The 22,063-nt window shown below is 27.9% G+C and overlaps 1 protein-coding gene across 1 annotated transcript; it reads right to left on the reverse strand.

Annotated features, from left to right (window-relative positions):
• Positions 1-297: 297 nt before the first annotated feature.
• On the reverse strand, positions 298-20,752 carry LOC147066269 (maltase A1-like). Its single transcript, XM_085955743.1, has 11 exons — positions 20,558-20,752; positions 17,811-17,990; positions 13,556-13,713; positions 11,961-12,086; positions 10,485-10,741; positions 8,616-8,814; positions 7,195-7,302; positions 5,588-5,738; positions 4,239-4,434; positions 1,715-1,855; positions 298-433 (listed from the first exon to the last, which is right to left on the reverse strand). The coding sequence occupies exons 1-11, from the start codon at positions 20,748-20,750 to the stop codon at positions 298-300; spliced, it is 1,845 nt and encodes a 614-aa protein (XP_085811869.1). The 5' UTR covers positions 20,751-20,752.
• Between the last annotated feature and the right edge of the window lie 1,311 nt (positions 20,753-22,063).

The following is a 22,063-nucleotide window of genomic DNA, read 5'->3' on the forward strand; positions in this document are numbered from 1 at the left end:
CCAATACAATGAAGAAACGACGATCGACGTATGTATTTAATTAGAATTATTTTATCAATATTATTGTATACAGTACAATGTAAAATATTTATATGATTTAAAAATAGAAACAATAATTAATAAACACTATTACAAGGCCTAATAGAAAAAAAAACAATAATAGTATTATTAAATCGTTTATTCAGAGTTATGATTTACTATTCAAATACACACTGTCATTAAAATCAATATAAATCGTATTATAATATACAATCTTAAAATATCTTACTAATCTTATTAATTAAGTAAAATTTAATTTTACATCAATTTAATTAGAACACATGCCATCATCAGTAGTAATCCTGACGCCAGTTGACTTGCTCCATTGTTGGGTGATCTTAATACGACTGATTCGAATGCTTCCAATTGTAATATCCATAATGGTATTACCTGACTGAAAAAATCAAACAAATTATTTTGTAATAAATCATTAAGATGCATGAGTTTTTTATGAAATTATTATATTGTGCTTATTATTATTTCACTATTAAAATACTTGATGAAAAGACTGGGTTTTATAAAAATAAAAATTGCTGGAAAAGATCATTATTGACTGATACATGATTACATACACATTAATAATTACCACGTACACAAAACAAAACCAGAATCCCTAAATCAAATCAAAAACTCATCAATAAGTATATTTTTTTATTATCCATGCTTAGTGTGAAATCTTATGATTTAATCGATTCATCTTGAAGGAGTTTTGTGTATCAATAGGGGAACAACTCAAAATTTAAGGGTTTTGAGTTAAGAATGCCATTCGATGTAGAATAATCTTTTCTTTATAATTCATTAAAAAAAATAATCAAAAATTTCTTTAATGTGTCATAAAATCGAATAACCCTTTCTGACATTAATCAGTAATTCCGTTATATAATCAAATTTATTGGTTTACTCTTTATTAAAATGTACAATTTCATTGTGCATTGATGAATTCCACTAAATTAAATATAAAAAACATGCACTTTCATCGAAATAATTAAAATGAGAATTACTGCAAAAAATTCAAACGCCATTATCTTGGAACAAGGTTTTATGAGTTGTTCCCCTATTGAACTGGGGGGTATCGGTATGTAAATATTATAATAATATGTAAAATTGTATGAGTAAATATTATAAATATTGTACATATATAATTTTGAAAAACACTTTCTGAGAGAGTATATTATAACCAATAGAAAAAATCATTTTTGAAAAAAGTACCTACTCATCAGCGATTTGGAAGAACGCTGATGAGTATGTATTAAAATTGACCAATAGTTGAAATTTGTCGCAATTAGTATGTCACGCCGTAGCATATTGTTTAAATGCGACGGATGGGGCGTAAACTCAGGAGATGTAGGGTTCGATTCCCGGCCGGGGTGGCTTACTTTTTTCAAAAAAGATTTTTTCTATTGGTTATAATATACTCTCTCAGAAAGTGTTTTTCAAAATTATATATGTTCAATAATCAGAATGATATATTCTTAAATCTTGTGAATTATTCGTTGAATAAAAGAAATAGTTAATTATTATGAATATTGTGTTGTAAAAATGTTGACAATGTTCATCCAAGATGAATTCGGTTATAATAAATGCTAAGTTTTGTGGAAGAAATAAAAAAAACTTACATAGATGTAAGCTATAAGTGTTATGTTATATAAATGTCAGATAAAGAAAAATTTCTTACTTTATTTCTTTTGTCGACATGATACTCCTTTCGACCACATATAATTCATCGGCGAGATTGTCGAAGTAGCTCAAATCAACTTTGTCTTTTTTATTGGTCAAATTTATGACAACAACGTAGGAATCATTTGACGCCAATGACCTGTATAAACAAAAAAATATTCTAATGACTATAATAATTAAGTTTTATATGATGGTTTTTAGTTATTTATAACATAGAAACACTTTGGGCCCACGTTGGTCGCCAGTTATACTGCCCTTCTTAGGAAGAAGGCAGTAACTAACTCTCACACACTTTCGAGATAAATGACACAATGTGTTTTTTTTTCAAACTTTAGTACTGTGAATTAATAAAAAACGGTGGTAATTTTTATTAGTAAGAAGTTAAAATACAAACAAAGTAATAATGAACAAGCAGTAACTGCAATGAATATGTGCAATTAGTGCCTTTTTGCTAAAAAAAATGTATTATTTTAGAAGATGTCTATTTTTTCACTAAATATTTTAACGGAATTTTAGTGATAATACTGATTTTAAAGTGAACAGAATATATAGCTTTCAAAATTACCTAACGGATGTCATTCATAACTCAATTTCACAAATTTTGCGAGTTACTGCCTTCTTCCGTAGAAGGGCAGTATAGTATGTTTTAGTTATAAAATTAATAGAAACACTTCCGGTTTTAGTATTTATTCCGAGTTCACAGAGATTAACCAACAATAACAGAGAATACTTCAAACGGTACAGGAAAACAGATTAATAAGATAAGATGACTTGCTCGACCAAATAACTAAATAAACTTACCAAAGGTTCAGGTAGGTATCACATTTGACAACTAGATACCACATTTATCACTTTAAATGAATCTCGATAGTGTAAGGTGCTTAGTCTCAAAAAAGAGGACATGTATGATCAAATGGATCAGAGCTAATCAGACTAAACTGACTCGCTGTAAGACTGTGAGAGATATCAATTACGGAGTCATGATAGAGTTAAATCCTAATCTGTCTACATAGCGCTTACGGTGTCCAGTCAATGGGCCGCGCCATCTATGGGTCTCTTTTCGAAGTCATGCTGCTATAGTTCTAGGTTGTTGGTTAAAATTGTATGTTTGGATACAGCCTAATAGATTAAACAAGTGGCTAGTACACATTTTTACACAGCCGTCAGGGTTTGTCATATAACTAAGTCTATTGAGAGTCGGGTTGTGTGATTGAAGTGCAAAACAAAAGTACAAACAATAGTTATTGCTAATGATTGTAGCTGTAACGCCTGACGTCAATGGAATTGGTGATGTTATATCACCGTTAGTTAGCGCGGGCGGCCTTCTTTTTATTTCTCTGCTTATGTTGCTAGAGCTCGTTAATATATTTAATACTTCTATTGTTTTGGTACACAATACGGTATGGGTACTACCCGTGTTGGTTGTTTGATGACTGTTAACATTCAAAGCCTCAATAGCTTAATATTAAATATAGCCTCCCTTCTCACACTGCTGTCAGTTATGCGTGTATTATCACATAAAACTTTTATCCGTTCTCTGTTCAACGTCACCCCAATAATTTTAAAATTATCGCCATTTTAGATTATTTCTAATTTCATAATGCGATCTCGCCGGTAATAAAACCCTGTACTATATAGTACCATAAAGAAAGACATGGTACCACCTAAAGTTAAAAACCTTGACCTGAGGCAGCCAAGATCCATATAATATTTTAGGCCTGATGAAAAGAATCAATTCCAGGCAGCAATTGATTTAGTCTAAGCTGATGTTACTTCGAATATGTATACTTCTAAGATGGCTTATAATTATGTAAGAATGTTATATTCCTACATCTATAATAAAATAAAATTAACATTAAACATTAAAATTAAAATAATTAAACTTAATTAAAAATATTCAAAATGTATTAATCGATGATTCATAATTGAACCCTTATCTACTGATAGATATATATATTTTTTTTTTTTTGTTATTTTCTTTATTTGGTTACTTAATACTTTGGCACGCAATAGAGCGGGACGGATATAGTGATGCCGTTCGACGTAAAATTTCACTTGCGTGCTCGCGTTACTCACACTTGACCTCGCCTTCCGAGAAATGAGTTGAAGAATTGTGCATGTGATGGTTTCGTGAATTTTTGCACTATTGTAACTGATGTATAACACTATTCATTGTGTTGTATCGTTTTCTATGTAAAGTTTTTTTGCTGGCTTTCTTTTTCTTTTGAGGTTATAAATATTTAATAAAAAAATGTAATTTGCCATTTAACATGAATTGCAATTATGTGATGTCTATAGTATAGTTAAATAAGACACATAATATATTGATTTTTCATAAAAAAAGTATCAGTTATCCACAATTCGTATACTACGTCATAAAAAGTCATTATACTTTCATTTACCTTATACCACAAATATTATAAACCACAATAATGTTGTTTCACAGGTAAAAGCTGAAGGTAGATAAGACCCAAATGAAATTCTAGAGAATCGAATATACAATTAATTTCCAATATAATTACCTGACAAAAGCAAAGACCCCGTCATTAAAAGCAACCGAGTTAACCTTTCCATGCGTAAATGTACGGAGAGTCCTCAACTTGGAACACGTCTGATAAATTCTATAGTGACTTCTGTTAGTTGATTTTTGGTTTTCCAAGTTATTTGTTTTATAATCTATGTTGATAGGTAACCAAGTCTTACTTCCATTGGAAAATCCTGTGAAACATTAAAGTTATATAAATTCACTTAATTTATTATAAACTAAATTCTAATTTCTTTTAATATAATTCGTCACCTTCCTATTAAAATCTCGTAAGCCTGTTTGAGAAGAATGTTGAGGGGAAGGAAAAAACTTAATAAAAACAATGTTTTAAACACCTCTCTAATTGATGAATCTGCTAAATACTGGTTGTGAAATACGAGGTTTTAATTCCATGTTTGAAACCACGAGAGTTTTTTTTTTAATTTGTCGATAGATTGATAGGATATTAGTCTAGAGAACCGAGGTTTTGATAAGATTTAAAATGTTTTTTTGTTTAAATTTTGTCGAAGAAACTTCATTTTTCCATAATATCGGACTTACGAGGTCTTAATAGTAAGGTGACGATAAGATATAATATTTATAAAACACGGTATTTATTCAATTCTTTTTATAAAACAAATTTTCCATGAAATGTTGGCGTCATTAAGACGTGAGAATTGTATTATTATCACGGCTATCTTCAATTTATGATTATTTGGTACTGTTCGGTTATCAGGAATACAGCGGAAAACACATTTTGAAAATACCCGATATACTGGATTATTTGTTAGTTTGGGTTAGTTTAGGTTAGGTTAGGTTGGGTTAGGTTAGGTTTGGTTTGGTTAGGTTAACCTAACAAATAATCCAGTTTATCGGCTATTTTCAAAATGTGTTATCCGCTGTATTCCTGATAACCGAACAGTACCGATTATTTTCATAAAAAAAAATAATATTATTTATCATAGGTCACCGAAGTTAGGTATTTGTATTTCATAAACAAAATTTTAACAATTCGTTGATAAATCCACTGGGATTATATTTAAAAAATTCAAACATATTACAATAAATCACCCAATTTGTTTCTGGTAGATACCAAACTAAACATCCAGAGAGAACTTTTCATAAATATATTTTTTTTAAATCACACTGTAAAAATAAATTAAATAACAGTTTTCTGGATAGCGTCACTTCAATATGTCAAATTTTTACAACTTCTTAATATGACTTAATTGGGTATAAGTTAGAATTCTGTTTATTTATGAGAGACCGATTATTTTTATATAATATAATAATATATACGTATTAGAAACAATTATTATAAATGAATGTGGAAATAATCTATCAAACCTGCGTTTTTCTCCTCACTCCACTGGAAAGGTGTCCTAGCAGGATCTCTTGAAGACTTCGCGTAATTGATTGGATCATTTGTGTTACAGGCTTGAGGGTCCACAGTATCTTCCCAAGAGATATCAGTATTTTCCATTCCAATTTCTTCTCCCTTTCATCAAAAAATTACAAATTTCATGAATTAGCAAACTGTTTCTTTATAAAATAATAAAACACTTGCCGATTAACTTGAGATGTATTTACTACAGGTAGAGTTCATAGATAATTATAATAATATGAATTAAAATGGTCGTACTAAGACAATGGTTTTGATCAGAAGGAACAATATATGAATAAGATAAAAGCGCTTGAGCCAGTCTCTCAAGTAAACCTGCCGAAAGATTAGTTCACTCCAAGTATACCTATTTTATAGCAAGATCCCATACTTTGCCGTCAGTAGCACTAGAAACGAATCCCAATAGCGTAAGGTGCTTAGTCGCAAAATTGATATTTTGGCGTAGGCAGCGCCATCTATGTTTTGTCCTATGAAGAACTATGCATTGTCATATTCATTTTCATAAAACCTACCTACAGACGATTAACTTTCCATATAGTTGGCTTTTAGCTAAACTCGAATAGGTTTGACGGGTGTATACTTTTTAACATGGCTTAGGAAAATCAAGTCAGCTCATTTATAGGATTGTTATTAGGTGGAATGCAGCTAATGATGTGTCAGTTCAAACAGTATAGAACGGTTTATAGCCAATTCTTTTATGCAAGGTGCAGGAAAAACTGAATGTGTGTACGATTTTTTGTGAAAGATTGCCTGTATAAATAAAACGGTAAACTTTCAAACCTTGTTGGTTCAGACATATTTTCATATCGACTGCTTAATCTGCAAACCAACTAATTGCCCTTTTGACCAAAAATGAGATTTTGATAGAATTTTGTTATAAAGTATGTTTTATATGGTCACACAAAATTTCAAACTCCTAAACATATCAATAAATGCGTTATCGTTCTTCACACAAATTTTCAATATCGTAAATGGAACAATTCCGGCGCTTTATATAGATTTTCTTTATATATAAAAAAATCTTTATGTATATAATAGTGTATTAATTCATAGTACAACTTATTTGTAAAAAAAATCCATGTGTATTTTTGAAATTGTTAAATTCCGCTCGATGGTTAAATGACTATATTTTTTCTCGTTTCTGAACAATTTGCCCAAATGGAGTAAGCCGGTTTGCAGATAAAGCAGTCGATATTTTGAATTTTCTTTGAAATAAAAAATTATGAACGCAGATGTTTCCAATTTTTCTGTTAATTAAATCTTAAAATCAAGAGTAGTTTTGTTGGTTTTAAATAATAATTAATATTGTTAACTGTTAATTGAAAAAGCCGGATTTTATTTGAAAACAAAATCTCTGAAGGGAATTAATATTGTTAACTGTTGGAATTGAATAAGCCGGATTTTATTTTAAAACAAAATCTTGGAGGGGAGTGTGATGAAAGAGTGCTGTTTTTGGCAACGATTATTATTTAATAAAATAAAATATTCTTAATAAAGGGTAATATGGAGAACCTTAAAAAATATTTCAGTTTAACATTAATAATATACTTACATTATAAGTAATACCAGCACCAGGCATTAGGAGTACCATCATATTCATTCCGTCAATTCGTTCAAATCCATAACGAGTGCTCACTCTCGATTGATCATGATTGCCAATCTAAATTAACAATAATAAATAAATTTTACAAAAATGTAATAAATAATTATTGAAAAATTATGAAATATAAATAGCTTTTCACTGCGGGGTGAAAGCCTCTCCTAGTTCTCCTACGTACTTTTTTTGAGATAAGTGAGTTCGTCGATCCAGTTAGAGTATACGTTTTATAACTTGTTTGCACTTATTACTACACTGATACGCCTCTTTGTCTGATTGTCTCACATAAAATTAAATGAAATGATATTCAGTTGTATTATATAATATATCCAATTTTAATGTTTTACGATAAAAAAAATCGGTGTGTGTACTTATATACGCGCGTTAGAAGTTATACTTCTTTGGCGTAACAAAACAAAAACAAAACTTGTGATAACCTAGATTCTTCGACTTAATTAATTAATTAATTTAACTTAATTATCTTGTTAAATTACACACTCAAGAAAAAGGACCGCTTATTGGAACGCCGTTGGTTTATTTCTATACACTTTAATTTATATACTAAATTACATAATGGTTTCTCGTTGTTTTTATTTTTAAAGAACCAACTGTCACTCTGACGTTTAATAGTTTGTTTTTGTAAGGAATTACAAATGGCTGACAATAATAAATTCGTTGCCTAGGCAACTGAATAATTCTAAACTATAATATTATACTGTATAATAAATTCGCTGCCTAGGCAACGGAACAATTCTAAACTATAATATTATACTGTATAATCGTCACGATTGGAGTATCATACTGTAGCGTAATGGCAGTGCTTACTTTAGTACTATATAGCATAATTTCTCTAACAGTGTTGAGTGACATAATATTCAGTTAATTGTCGTTTTGTCTACGTCCGTATCCATTAATTTGTCGTGATAATACTTCAATTCAACCATAATAATGTATTAATACGTTATCTAGCTTTGTTTAAAATTATAAATGAGATACTTTACATAACTATAAATAGGTGGATATAGTATCAGTATGAACGTTAAAGTGAATATTTATACACACATTCACATAACTTTTAAGAAACGTAGTATGTATATCTTAGATATTTTTTGGACCAAGTGGTATTCGAACGCAAGTCTCTCTCCTCCCGACTGACTTTACCTTTATCCACTATGAACAATAAAGATTCTAACCTTACAGGTAAGTAGATATTACACTACTCATCTCATTATTAACACTCAATGACTTACTAGTATATTTTTATTAAAATTACTAGATTCATATAAGTATATAACTTATCTACCTCAATTCAGTCTTGAATAATAAGAAAAAAAATCTCTAATCTATAAATTCAAATTGTTATTGATTTAACATACCACCCAGTTTGCTGTTTTTTTTATTGGCATATAAGTCAACCACCTGTCTGTAACAAACTTAATGTCTTTTGCTGTAGAAAATTTATTGACATCTGATATAAGTCCGAAATTAAAAGGTATATGCGCTCCTTCACTAGTTCCATTTCCTAAATATGCCATTGTGTTGTGGATATCAGTATATGCTTCGGTCATCATAATTCTAAAAAGAAAAGGTAAATTTATTACAATACATCTGTTCTGACTACTCTTCCATTCAAGGGTAAGTATGATTGAATTTTACTATGAAAATGGTGCGTTTTATTATTTTTTCTATTTTTTATATATATAAGAAATATAAGTATGGGGTAATGTAATATTGAAATTTTATATACATTTACATGCAGCAGAAATACAATCTTCTATTGCGTTTTATTAATCAAAGTGTAAACAAGAAGCTTAGATTTTTTGACAAATTTATGAAAGCTTTCGTGGATAAAAGTTGAGAATAAAATGTATCCTAATATTGAATAACTATCATTATTATGCCACTATTCGATTATATGACATTGACATAATATACACATAACAATAGCAACAGTATTTAGAGGTTTTTCGTTACTATATAAGTTGTATTATATTATATTAATAGAATGCAATGAGTTGCACTGACTATTGTTTGAATTAATATTAATAAAGTTATTTGGTTTAATCTGAATATTTCAAAAGTTGACTGTTATAAGTTTCAAAAATGAAGACAAGTCTTGCTTCTTACGTATTCATATTAAGAATCATTTAGTTGATTATATTATTTTTATGAAATATTTATTTTACAATATTTTTTTTAAGTAAGAAAGTATTTATTAAATAATCTAATAGTCTAAATCAGTGTTTCCCAACTTAGGACGTACGCCCCACCGGTGGGCAATTTGAATGTTTTGGGGGTCAATGTGCAAATCATTAATATTTCGTACATTTTTTTTGTTAAAAAACGCATTTTCGAAAATATTTTTTTGATATTGCAGCCATGACTTTCCGAGAAAATTACTGTTCTTATCATATTATTTAGTTGAATGCGGCGCTTTAGCGCTATACAAGATTTGTTACTGAAAAATAGAAATCGTTTTGATATCACAAACTGTGGAGATTTAAGATTAAAATTGACCAAATTAGTACCTAGGTACCTCACATAAAAACTATTTGTAGCTCACACCAAGCACAAGGATTGCACTAATTTTTAATTTAAATTAATAAGATCTTCTTTATAAGTTAAATTAAACATAGTATTGCCTGGTGAATTTTTTATTTGAAGCAATTCATTTTTTTTTCAGTATTTGTTAGTTAACTATGAAATTTTGATAGGGGGATTTCCGTACCATAAATATATTATTTTATAAACTCTTCCGGATCACACTACCTATTTTCATTTAAAATCTAGTATCTAATATTGGAAATCTATTCCATAAACGGTAGGTACAGTTAATTTAATATATTTTTAGTTTTGTTTAATTTATAATACGTATGAATAAAATTGACAATATTCACATAAATTTACAATTACAAGTTTTATTAGTCTTTTTATTATTAGCCCAATCTGAAATATTGAAATTCATTGTCTCGGTTTACTGAACGAAATTAAATGTTCAAACTCTTCTAATGAAAAATATCAGTTTTCCACTTTTGCACTAGTACAAAACTGAAATCAAATAAATTTAAATTCCATGAAGTATGTACCTTGGGGCAATATAATACATTTTATAATATAGTGCATTATTTTGTTCCATAATACGTCCAACACCGAAAAGTGAGATGCGCTAAGTCCAAAACGCAATTTTTTAAATAGTTATATACACTTTTTAGTCCAGAACTTTTTAGAGAGGAATATTAAAGTACCTGGTGATATTATCCTTTTTTGTGAATTCATCAAGAACTTTTCGCCATTCATATACCATCCACTGCGTGTCAATCAAATCTTTAGTGTAAATATGGTTCAAGTAGCCATAGTCATCTTTTCCTTGACCGGGATTTCCTGTTAGTGGTTCATCGGGGTATTTTCCACCAAAGTCCTTTTTGTCCACTTCAAATAGGTGGTTGACAGCATCGATTCTAAAGCCAGCTGCGCCTTTTTTGAGCCAGAACCTCAAAACGTTCTAAAAATATTCAATTTAATCATTTATTGCACTTTGCCATAAAATTATCATTTTGACATTTTCATACATATTGATACATTTAATATGTAATCAGATTATCATATGAAATACTTTGAATAAATCAGTTAACATGAGATGGATTAAATATTACAGCTACATTATGTAGTACCTATTGTTATATAGTTTGAAAAACTGATGAGAATTTATTTTACTATCAACACTATTATAATATTACTATCTTTACGACTAATTTGTTATTTTAATAAAAGTAAATTAAAATTGATTATCATAATATTATTCTAAATATAACACAGTTTGGTCAAAAAAGTCTAAGCAAACGAAACCTGTTCTGATATTCATTGTTTTCTGTGTCAATATTGAGTATCAGTTACACACAGTCGGTACTAAATGATTGTTGAATATCAATTACCCTGAATTGTTGTATAAAAATATTTTATGAAAAACAAAATTTGTTAAATATCGCCAAAAATATTTATTTTTCCATCCATACAATGAAATTAATGCTAATGAATTCTAATAATGGAAATATACTGAAATACTAATAACCACATTACAGGTAAATAATAATATTTCATATAAAATAAAAGCTTCAAAATAATTGACCATTGAGCAATTACTCTAATGAGTTTTTCACACATCGTTATGTATGTGCACTGGTGTATGTGTATTGATATAATATGTAGCTATATGTTATGGACCAAATAATTAATAGGACATTATGCATACTTCTCAGGCCGAGAAACAATTTTTTTGTAATTTATTATTTTGACTTATTAAACTAAATTTAATGTTATTACCCAATTAAATAAATGTATGTACGAGTATCTATGAGCTGAAATGAAATGAATGAAATGTTTTATTTTTATTTGTCAGATATTTACAATCTAAATGTCATTATTATTTTTATATGGGAGTAATATGTAGAAAAGAGAGAAGATATGCTAATTTTGTGAATATTCATGTGACAACAATAATTGAGTAAAAAATTACCGAGCGAAAATAACACATTTACAAAATGTGTATGTATCTGTCTGGGAATTGTGAATAGTACCCTACTAAACATTTGATCTCTAACATATATATAAGCATAATTTATTAATATTCTTTTTGTTTACTTGAATTCAATAGACATTACTCGCCATTTTAGAATATATTTGGCGTATTTTAATTATCCATTTTATATTTAATTAAGTCTTACTTTCATTTCTTCGACGACAGCTGGATTTCTATAATTAAGATCTGGTTGCTGAACAGTGAACTGATGAAAGTAATACTGCTTTCGTTTTTCATTATATTCCCAAGCTGATTTTCGGAATACGCTGACCTGAAAATGTGAGAAATATATTTTTAATCAATTAGGTACGTCATGAGAGATTTTTAGTAATGCAGCGTTTAGTTTAACTAAGATAGCACAGTTTTTATTTATTACTATCCGAAATTTTTGCTACAGCTGCTGTTATGTGATTACAGTATTGTAAACTTTTAACATAATTACAATTATTCATCTAAATATTCTAAATGATTATAGTTTTATATATTCTATTACATAAGTACAATAATATCCACGGTATTTATTGTCATATACAGTTATAGTTACATTTTCATTATAATATGACTGTTTATAAAAAAATACCATCAATTTATAATCGATTCAAATTTCATTGGTAACCTCTGCACCTGTAAGAATTGATGGAATTGACACATTTGTATTATAAAAAAATTGATGTTTTTTTTTTAAATAACTATAAAAAATATCAAAACTATGAATTTGTCAAAAATATCTTAAGTACAACACAAAACACTTAATAAACTAAATTTTAGTATTAACTATGATCATAAAATATATGTAATAATTAGATCGGGTCCTCTGACAAATTCACATTTTTTTACAATTGTAAGTTTATCTTTGAAAAATATTTCTCCTTTTAATGTTTTCAGAAACATATTTTTTAATTAATACAGTTGAAATTGTAAATTATCAAAAAAATGTCTCAAATTGAAAGCTTCATATTTTTCTACTAGGTGCCTCTGGTAGGTAAAGACATCGCCTTAATATATAATTAATTATTCAGCTACTTTGTTTGTTTAATTTAAAAGTAATAAAGTTATTTTGTATCAAATGAAAATGTACGATATAAATAAAAAGACTTTTAAGATATACTTACACATTTTTTATATATAAATCTATATTTTTGAATAAATATAAAAAATAATAAAACTAAAAATTAGTTAAAAATCAGTTCAATATAATATATTCTATTATTGCCAGCAACTTGTTGCCAATGTAGACACGGCTTTAGGTCCAAACACACGTTGAAAAATAACATGAATTTTGTTGGATTCGAACCCGGGATCCATGACATTATAGGTCTGACTCGTAACCATATAATTATACACATTTTTATTTTCATGTAATTTTGTATACGTATAATTATATTATTTTTTATACATTGCCTAAATAAAACGCTACCCCAACATCTAATTTGGTGTTAAAGTGACAAATTACTTTTTTGGTTTGCCATCAGATTATAAGTAAATTCGTGTAGTTTTGGTCTCTTTCCAGTATATATCAGCATATTATCTTATCGATCGACTTAAATCTTTTTTATTCGGAAATGTACTCTAGTACTTACATATCTAAATTTCAAGATAACCGGGATAACGTTATATTTTATAGATACTATTTTTAGCAATATAATAAGGTCTATACTTTAAAGTATATAAAACTTGTCGAAGCAAAAATGTATAGGAAATCTATACGTCTGAGAAATAATATATAATCAAGGTAATTACCCAGTTGTTCGGTGGTCCCATTTTTCCGCTAGCATCGTTTTTACCATCTTCCCATATATACCAGTCTGCGTATTTACTTGTTGCATTTTGAGATTGTATAAACCATTCGCATTGATCGCTGGAATGATTGGGCACGAAATCCAAAATGAGCTTTATTCCTGAAAAAAAATTGTAAATAACATAATAATAGTGATTTCATCTTATCGTATTTTTTCTTAATCCATAATAACCTTAATTTCTTTTATTTTATTAATTGTCAAAAATCAAACAACAATACAATAAAAATTATGGCATGTATTTATAAAATCCTATATATACATATGGTCGAAATTTAATAAAAATACGTAGGTTATATTATTCAATGAATAAATTCATATAATACAATGAGTAGGTTAAAAGCATAATGATTTCTTTCCATTTTTTAAATTCACATATGTCAATCTGTAATGTTCAAAGTAAACAAAATGGTTGCGCCAAATTGCGGTGGCCGTAATCATTACTTCCCACCTCTCTCAAATCCCAGTATTATTGTCACAAGACCAGATAGTTAGCAATTACGGGTCATTATAGACCGTGATGCAAATAGCATTCAGTCAGCTTAAGAATACGAACGAGTGCATGTTGTCGCGCTGCGTTAACTATCGGGTGATTCAAAACATTCTGTTCTGCCTTCGTTACACTAAGTTTGTTACGGTTTGAGTGAATGTAGTGTGCATCAATCATAAAACCAATCATCATCATTCATCAACCCCATATTATATCATCCATAAACTGTGTACCGTCAAGTGCCGCGCACCGGGTAACCCAAACATACAATACCACGCGAGTGACAATGCATCCAGACCACGGAGCCATATCAACATCATAAATGGCCACTGATTCTGTTAAATAGCCCCTACTCCTAGATCCGGAATCCACATCATCCTTAAAATATACAGTATACTAACTTGCTAAAAGCGCCACGACAGAATAAAATTGATAGTTTTATTGAATTACCTCAATATAAACTATTAATCTAACATATTTAAACGTATAATGTACAAAAAAACATGTAAAAACTGTAATAGATTATGGAGTGTTAGTAGCCCTTTTTCTTTTAAACTACTTACATAATGTATAAATCTTTAATTTTAAATAGATAGCCCTCAAAGTATACGAAAAAATTAAAAACCTAATGAATTACAGATATCGATAATGTAATTAAAATGATACCAACAAATACTGTCACTTTTTATTTTGAGTACGAGTATATTTATTGAAATAAATCTTTTTTTGATTAATAAAAATAGACGTAATATTCTAATTTGAAAATACCATGAAAAAATTAAGTTTAAAACCAATATCTCACGCTTGTATTACAAACATATCGTTTACCATATATTATATTGAATTGTGGATTTATTAGGTTTTTAATATAAACGCATTATATATTAGATAATCTTCACAATATTAATATCTGTTATTATCTAATTTTATTATAAAAATATTACTAAATATATTGTATGTTTACAGTAAAGATAAAACCAAACGGTTATGTTGTTTTTGATAATTTGAAGATATTAATCTGTTTACAATATTCTTCAAATAATATGCTTGCGTCACAATTTTGGCATGTTATTCAACGTTTTTTATGTATAATAATATGCACTTATGCCATAATTGAGTAGTGCTTCAACCAATAGTTTATTCAAATATTTTGAATGCGTACTTTGTGTATTCAACGACAATAAAAATTAAACATATATTTGTTCAATGAACCGTTTTAAGTGAATATATATTTTTTAAATCAGAAGTATGTCAAAAGTAAAAGAACGGGTCTCACATATTAGAAATTATTCAGGAGAGAGCATAATAAAAAAAATATTTTTTGGTACATTGCTATGGTTGAATGTATATTATAATTTTTCTTTGTGTTACTTATAGTTATCTTTTATCTATCACAATATTATTTTTCTATTAAGTACCTATTTTATATTGTTTAGGGTTTCGAAAGTTGATAATAATTTGATTTCAAATAATTACAAGATAAAAAGAACTTTCTATATACAACGTTTTTAAATTTTCTGTTGAATTATTATGCTCAATATGCTCTAACTTGTACTTTATACGAGTATGAAGTAAATAAAAAACAAACAAACAAATATATACTATTGAAATGTCATTTTGATATTTCATTTTGATTTTCATAGTAACGCACGTATATATTAATGATTTAGTTGCTAGGATCACCCCCCTTAGCAACCAATAAAAGTCTTTTACTTTTTACGGATTTTTCTGAAATAACTTTTCATACAAAACAGAATTAATTGAAAGTGAATTCAATTTTGCTTAAATATGGCTAAAAGTATTAAAAGAATGCATTGGCATCGTGTTCTGATATATTTTCAAATATCTAGCTAGTTGGGAAGTTAGTTAAAAATCGATTGCAAGATTTGTACTGGACAAACGATCACCGGACAAACAAGAATGCGAGCTAATAAAAACGTTGTAAAATACCTTTGTACAATGTAGACCAACTTTATATAATGACTTTGCCATTTTTCATTTGTTTCACCAATACGTAGAAAAAGAACGTTAGAAATGAGTACATCCAAAATACGTTTTAGTCAAAAAAAATGGACATCTTTTATTTCTGACATTTGCACATATCTAAAAAATATTACATAACAATATAATATTACGCCGAACGTCAAAAATGATTGTTCGCACATGGTGTGCCCACCAATGGATTGCAAACAACTTAGTTTTTTTTTTAATATGTAAGTATATTATTATTGTTATGTATATAATAATCAAATATTTACTTGAATATCTGATTATTCGCTTTAAATATGAGATATATTTATTAAATAATAATTTCAACTTTTTCGCAACATATTTACTTTACTATTTTTTACTTACCAATTGAATGATAAAGTTTTAAGTAATATTATTTTTCAACTTAACACCTATTTTATCAATTTTTTTAATTAATATTTGGTACCCAAAAGGCTGTCAGTCACAATATGTAATTTTTTAAATGGGTTATCTCTCGGTATTCAGTACATGGTGAACCAATATCACAATAAACCAATATCGAGTGTGTTATTTTATAAATTATCGTCAATTACTCTATAAAGTAAGAACTAAGAAATGAACATTTTGATAATACCATGTAAAATTTTACTGAAGTATAATTTCAAATAATAGTCTTGTTGGTTATGGTAGTTTTAGCTTCATCACAGAATAACTGTTGCTGACTTTTTTAGCATGCTAAAAATGATATTATTCCCATAAATATAATATCCAACTTACTTTTGCTAAAATGTATATTAAGCCCTTTTGGATTATCTATCTTGATATAAGTATAATATTTGTGGTAAAAAAATATCAATCGCATTCATTTATCAATTAATCAATTTTAAGTTTTTATCATTCGTAGATTTAAATCATGACTAAGTCTATTTTATCATTGTAATTACCAATACCGAGTAATTCCTCACGATGATTAACGATTATCGAATTTTGAATTTAATCTTTCGATATAATATTACTTTAATTGGTTAATTTTTTTATGTTTACTCTTTATAACAGACTGTAATTATCAGCATTAAAAATTCCGTGAAATTTTTATACTTACAGCATTTTTAATGACAAGATAGTGTAAATTCGATTAGTTTCTTTTAACTTACTCATGTCAAAAAATAATGATAATTAACAACGTTAAAAAATATATATTCCAGTCGTAAATTTAATTTTTAATTATTCCAGTCAAATCCAGACATTCATTCTACCTATTTTTTTCATACACTTAACATCAAAAAACAATTGATAATATTTTATTAGCGCGATTTATTTAAAACATTTTTTTTATTTGACTACTGATATTATGACAGTTAAGACGTTATTTATGTTGAAAGCTAAAGATATAAAGAAGATAAGTTATATGGGAATCAGTTTATAGCTCAAATCAGAAAATTTTCACCTCGTTAGCGCAAATTCAATAATAATAATATCATTATATTATATTAATATCTATTCAAACATAATGTGTACTGGATAATTTGAAGGTTGTATATTTTGAAGTATTACTTTGGAAAATAATTTTTTTTAATAAATTCAGGATTAGTGTAATTTTAAAAAAAGAAAAATAATTCCCTATGATTAACTTATGTTAATTAAGTACCTACTTTAAAAATAGTTTAACCTAACCTTGTGATAATGATTACACATAATAGTACTATAATAATTATTAAGTAGGTATGTAGGTACTTACCCATTTCGTTAGTTTTCGCAACTAAAGCATCGAAGTCATCCATTGTTCCGTATTCTTTTTGAATATCATAAAAGTCAGAAATGTCATAACCAAAGTCCTTCATCGGAGACTTGAAAATCGGTGATAACCAAGTTGCACCAATTCCAGTTTCTTTCAAGTGATCCAATTTACTTATCACTCCTAAAATTATATTAAAAATCAATTAACTAGAGTAGATACAATTCGATGAATGCAATAATATTTACATTGTAATTCTAATACGCATAACTCGAGCCGTCAAAAAAGTATAGATACATATTATATGTATCGATACCGGTATCAAGAGTAATTTTTCTGTTTTGTTTTTCAGAAATAAATCCTTCACGAACAAACATCATTTGATACCGATACTGCCGAGTAGGGGAGAGGGTTGTACCTTTAATGTTTTAGTTACTGTACAGCCATCTTTTGTTCGAGTAAGAACACTTTTTAGCCCTGCATAAGCAGTAACTTTTAGCTAACAATCATGTATGCTATCATCAATGCGTACATCACTACTCACCGTTAAACCAGTTAGATATTTTTATCCCAACGTACACTCTATGGTTATCAATAATGGTTCTACCTTGGGACATAGTGGTATATACGAATATTGTATTTTTTACGACGTGTAAATGAACCATAACTTGAGTAATAAATGATTTTTATAAGGTATATACTGTGTTACATTTTTTATTGTATAATATAGATTATTTTAAAATAAGACCAAGTGGGAATACGATATTGAAGAAATTGAAGAATTGTTTGAGTTGGCAACACTTTCACTCTGACTATACCACTGCGACCAACGATGATGTTGTCGACATTTGAAAATACAAGATGAGTCCTTTGCTTTCTTATGAATTTTGCAGTGCATTCGTTCATTTTCCAAGGTAAAACCAGAATAGTGTCTCAAGGTACATTGTCCAAGCATATATTTGACAAAGTAAATTTTCTAAGCCATATATATATATACTTTTTTTAACAAAATATTTTATAGATTGTTAACTTAAATAATGCTGCGATAGTACTACATAAGAAAATATCGATAATTATGCTTATCTCGTTTTTATACGTTTCGGAAATGATAGCAAAATTTTACTTTCAATGTAGCATAAAAGTAAATATATATTTGACGCTTCAAAGAATAACTGAAACTAAAATAACTTAGTGAACAAAATAGAGAACATAGTTGCCAACATAATCTGAAATACAATACAATACGACTATTTTTATTAATCTTAATATATTGCAAATGCATGCTCATGCTGTACATGATATAGGATATACCATCTGAAAGTAATCCAAAAATAATTATCAAAGATTCAAATAGCGTAAATGTACAATAAATTTTCTTCTAACAATAATTATTTATATCGACTTTTATAGTAGGTACATTAAATTAAAAAAAAAAATAACAGTAAATTCCTAAGTAATGAAAAATCTGTTCAAATTTTCATCTTTGAATAAATATTTTATCATCAATCATTACATTACCTACGGCCTACGCATTAGCGTCACTGAATTTTTTTAAATCCAGATAATTATTATTGATGAAACGCAAAAATCACAACCTATCGCTATTAAAATATTATACATGGTGTACCTACTATATAAAATTTAATCCGATTATATCAAGACTGAATTAGATAGTTACGGACCTACATTACAATTTAAAGCTATTACTACTTACTATAATATGTCATAATATTATTACTTCACTGGAGTAACAAATATTTACATTATTTGTAAATAATAATATTTCGCTTTTTTTCCGGGTATGAAGTGATTTGAAATTCTTTACACAGATACGTAATCGGTGGCAATATAGTGAAGAAAAAACGTCATCATCTGTGAAAATTAAGTACTTACGATGTGTAGCGTGCATTTCTTTATATTGAAAATGCATGTTAATTTTAAATTAACTTATTCTGAGAACATAATCGTACCCATCAATATGCATAGCAAATATATCTCTTAGTAAACGTAAAAGTTACTTAGAAAGTATTAACTTCTGATTTTTAAGTCCCCATATAAACAAACATTTTAAAAACTTCTTTATTTTAATTTTCTTTTACTACTCTGATCTATTTTTGATCGTCTATACAAATCGGAGATAAATTGTTTTTTATTTAATATTTATAAAATAACACATACTATATTTAAGACTATAGCATTTCTTTATTGAGTAGGTACTTTGCTTCGAAAATTCTTAAAGATGGTCGCTAATTTTAACGAATTCCGTTCAGTTACTTAAGTCGCATTACTGTTAGTTAATTTTGCTATGATTAGGTGTCACACGTATGATAATTCGTAAACCACTTTGGCCAGATGCAGGTTTGAGTGCCACTCCGTACCAAGATTTATTTTTAAATAAGTATTTTTCCAAGATATTATAAACAATGTGTATAATTATCTCTTTAAATGAAATGATAGATTTAAAATAATATTTATAATATTATGTAGTATTTATGTATTTATTCGGGTGTAAGATATATAGTTTAATAATGCAACAACAAAAAAAGCTATATTAAATTATACTTAAATAGCTAATCGAAGATTTTTAACATTAACACATATAACTACTTATGCAAGACATAATATAATGAAATTAAATACAATATGTAGTACTAATAATTCCACTTGATTAAATTTAGTTAACTCGGTGGAATTAGTTCTACATATTGTGTTTTATTTATAAAACTATATGAACGAGGTATCGTACTAACCTTTTAAATCTCCAATACCATCGCCATCACTATCTTTGAAAGATCTTGGATAAATCTGGTAAAATATTGACGTCTCCCACCAGTCTTTGTCTCCCATATTCATTTCTTGATGATCATCATTTGGAGCGCATTTTATCACTTGTATACATATTAATAGGACTAGTGATAAACTCCTCAATGAGAAGGAAGCCATCTTGGATTCTTTAAATCATATAAGTATATATATATATATAATTGGTGGTTAAGTAACATAGAGTTTATGTGAAGATTCCCAATATGGTTTTTTTAATAAAGTTTTTGTAAATTCTACGTTATTTGAGTAACTTACATTGATAGCTATTTTGACTAATAAAGCAATATTCATAACCTCATGATTTTAGATATATGTAGATGCTACAAAGACTTTAAATGAATATTATAATATTACATGTAAAAAGTATCACAAGCTATTTATTAAAAGTTAAACTAACTATTATAGTTAAACTAAATATTATTGAAATTTAAGGATAAATATAATCATTTAATAATTAAATTTTACAATAAAAAAACAATTGAGACAAGAAGAACGTTGATATTGAGTTATAAAGATAACTAAAATGGAAATTTAAGGAAAAGAAATATAGATGTTTAACTATCATATAAGATCGTATCTGGAAATTTGTACGTAAACAGTTCACCGCAGAACACTTATTCGAGCGCCGCAGTACGTGAAACATGAGTTCGTGTAACATATAATCAAATGACGAGTTCTTCGTTGAACATTTTACCATGGAGTTTATTTGTACATATGCTACAACATGTGGAGATGTCTTTACTAGGTTAGGTTAGGTTAAGTTAGGGTTAATCTAATTAGAACAGTACTATTTGCAAAATATCGCCGCATTTTGTAAGATACGTTCAATTGTATTCCACGGTGAAATGTTCAACGAAGAACTCGTCATTTCATAAAATGTTATACGAACTCATGTTTCACGTACTGCGGCGCACGAATAAGTGTCCCACAATGAACTGCATACGTACAACTTACATGTAACCGTATAAGATAGTTTTATTTATTGGCATATAGGTATACCCTTTCTAGCAAATAAATAATATATTATTTCAATTATAATCTGATAATGTATAAGAATATAATGAATTCACTTATGCGTACTTACGTTTTCTGGTGACAAGTGTTTGTTAACTAAACAAATATCGATGTTTTGCGTATATTTGTGACGAATACCTTATCAAATAAAATAATCTGAAATGATTAAATTTTATCAATGATTCCCCATAATCTTTATAACGCTATCTAATCTTCAAAGAATCTTTTTACGAAAAACCGTTCCTTCAATACTTTCAGTTGAAAAAAAAAATGACACATTAAATTATTTATAAACAATTAATAATAGCCCAGCGGCATTGTGCACTTTTGTATAAAAGCATTAAATTACCAAGATGGTCGCGAAAATAACAGTTTTCTTTATTTACCGTCTTATTAAATTATTTTTTTAGTTTATACAT

This window comes from Rhyacophila brunnea, unplaced genomic scaffold, assembly GCF_057557595.1.
Source record: "Rhyacophila brunnea isolate RB1 unplaced genomic scaffold, BYU_Rbru_1.0 scaffold_5, whole genome shotgun sequence".
Classification (NCBI taxonomy): Eukaryota; Metazoa; Arthropoda; class Insecta; order Trichoptera; family Rhyacophilidae; genus Rhyacophila; species Rhyacophila brunnea.

Bases quoted from the DNA above. Each gene is read 5' to 3' on its own strand.
- LOC147066269 (XM_085955743.1), bottom strand. From the start codon at position 20,750: ATGGCTTCCTTCTCATTGAGGAGTTTATCACTAGTCCTATTAATATGT. The intron at 12,087-13,555 runs GTAATTACCTTG...TCACATTTTCAG, and splicing joins TGGGACCACCGAACAACTGG to GTCAGCGTATTCCGAAAATC. The intron at 10,742-11,960 runs GTAAGACTTAAT...GAATATTTTTAG, and splicing joins CTGTCGTCGAAGAAATGAAA to AACGTTTTGAGGTTCTGGCT.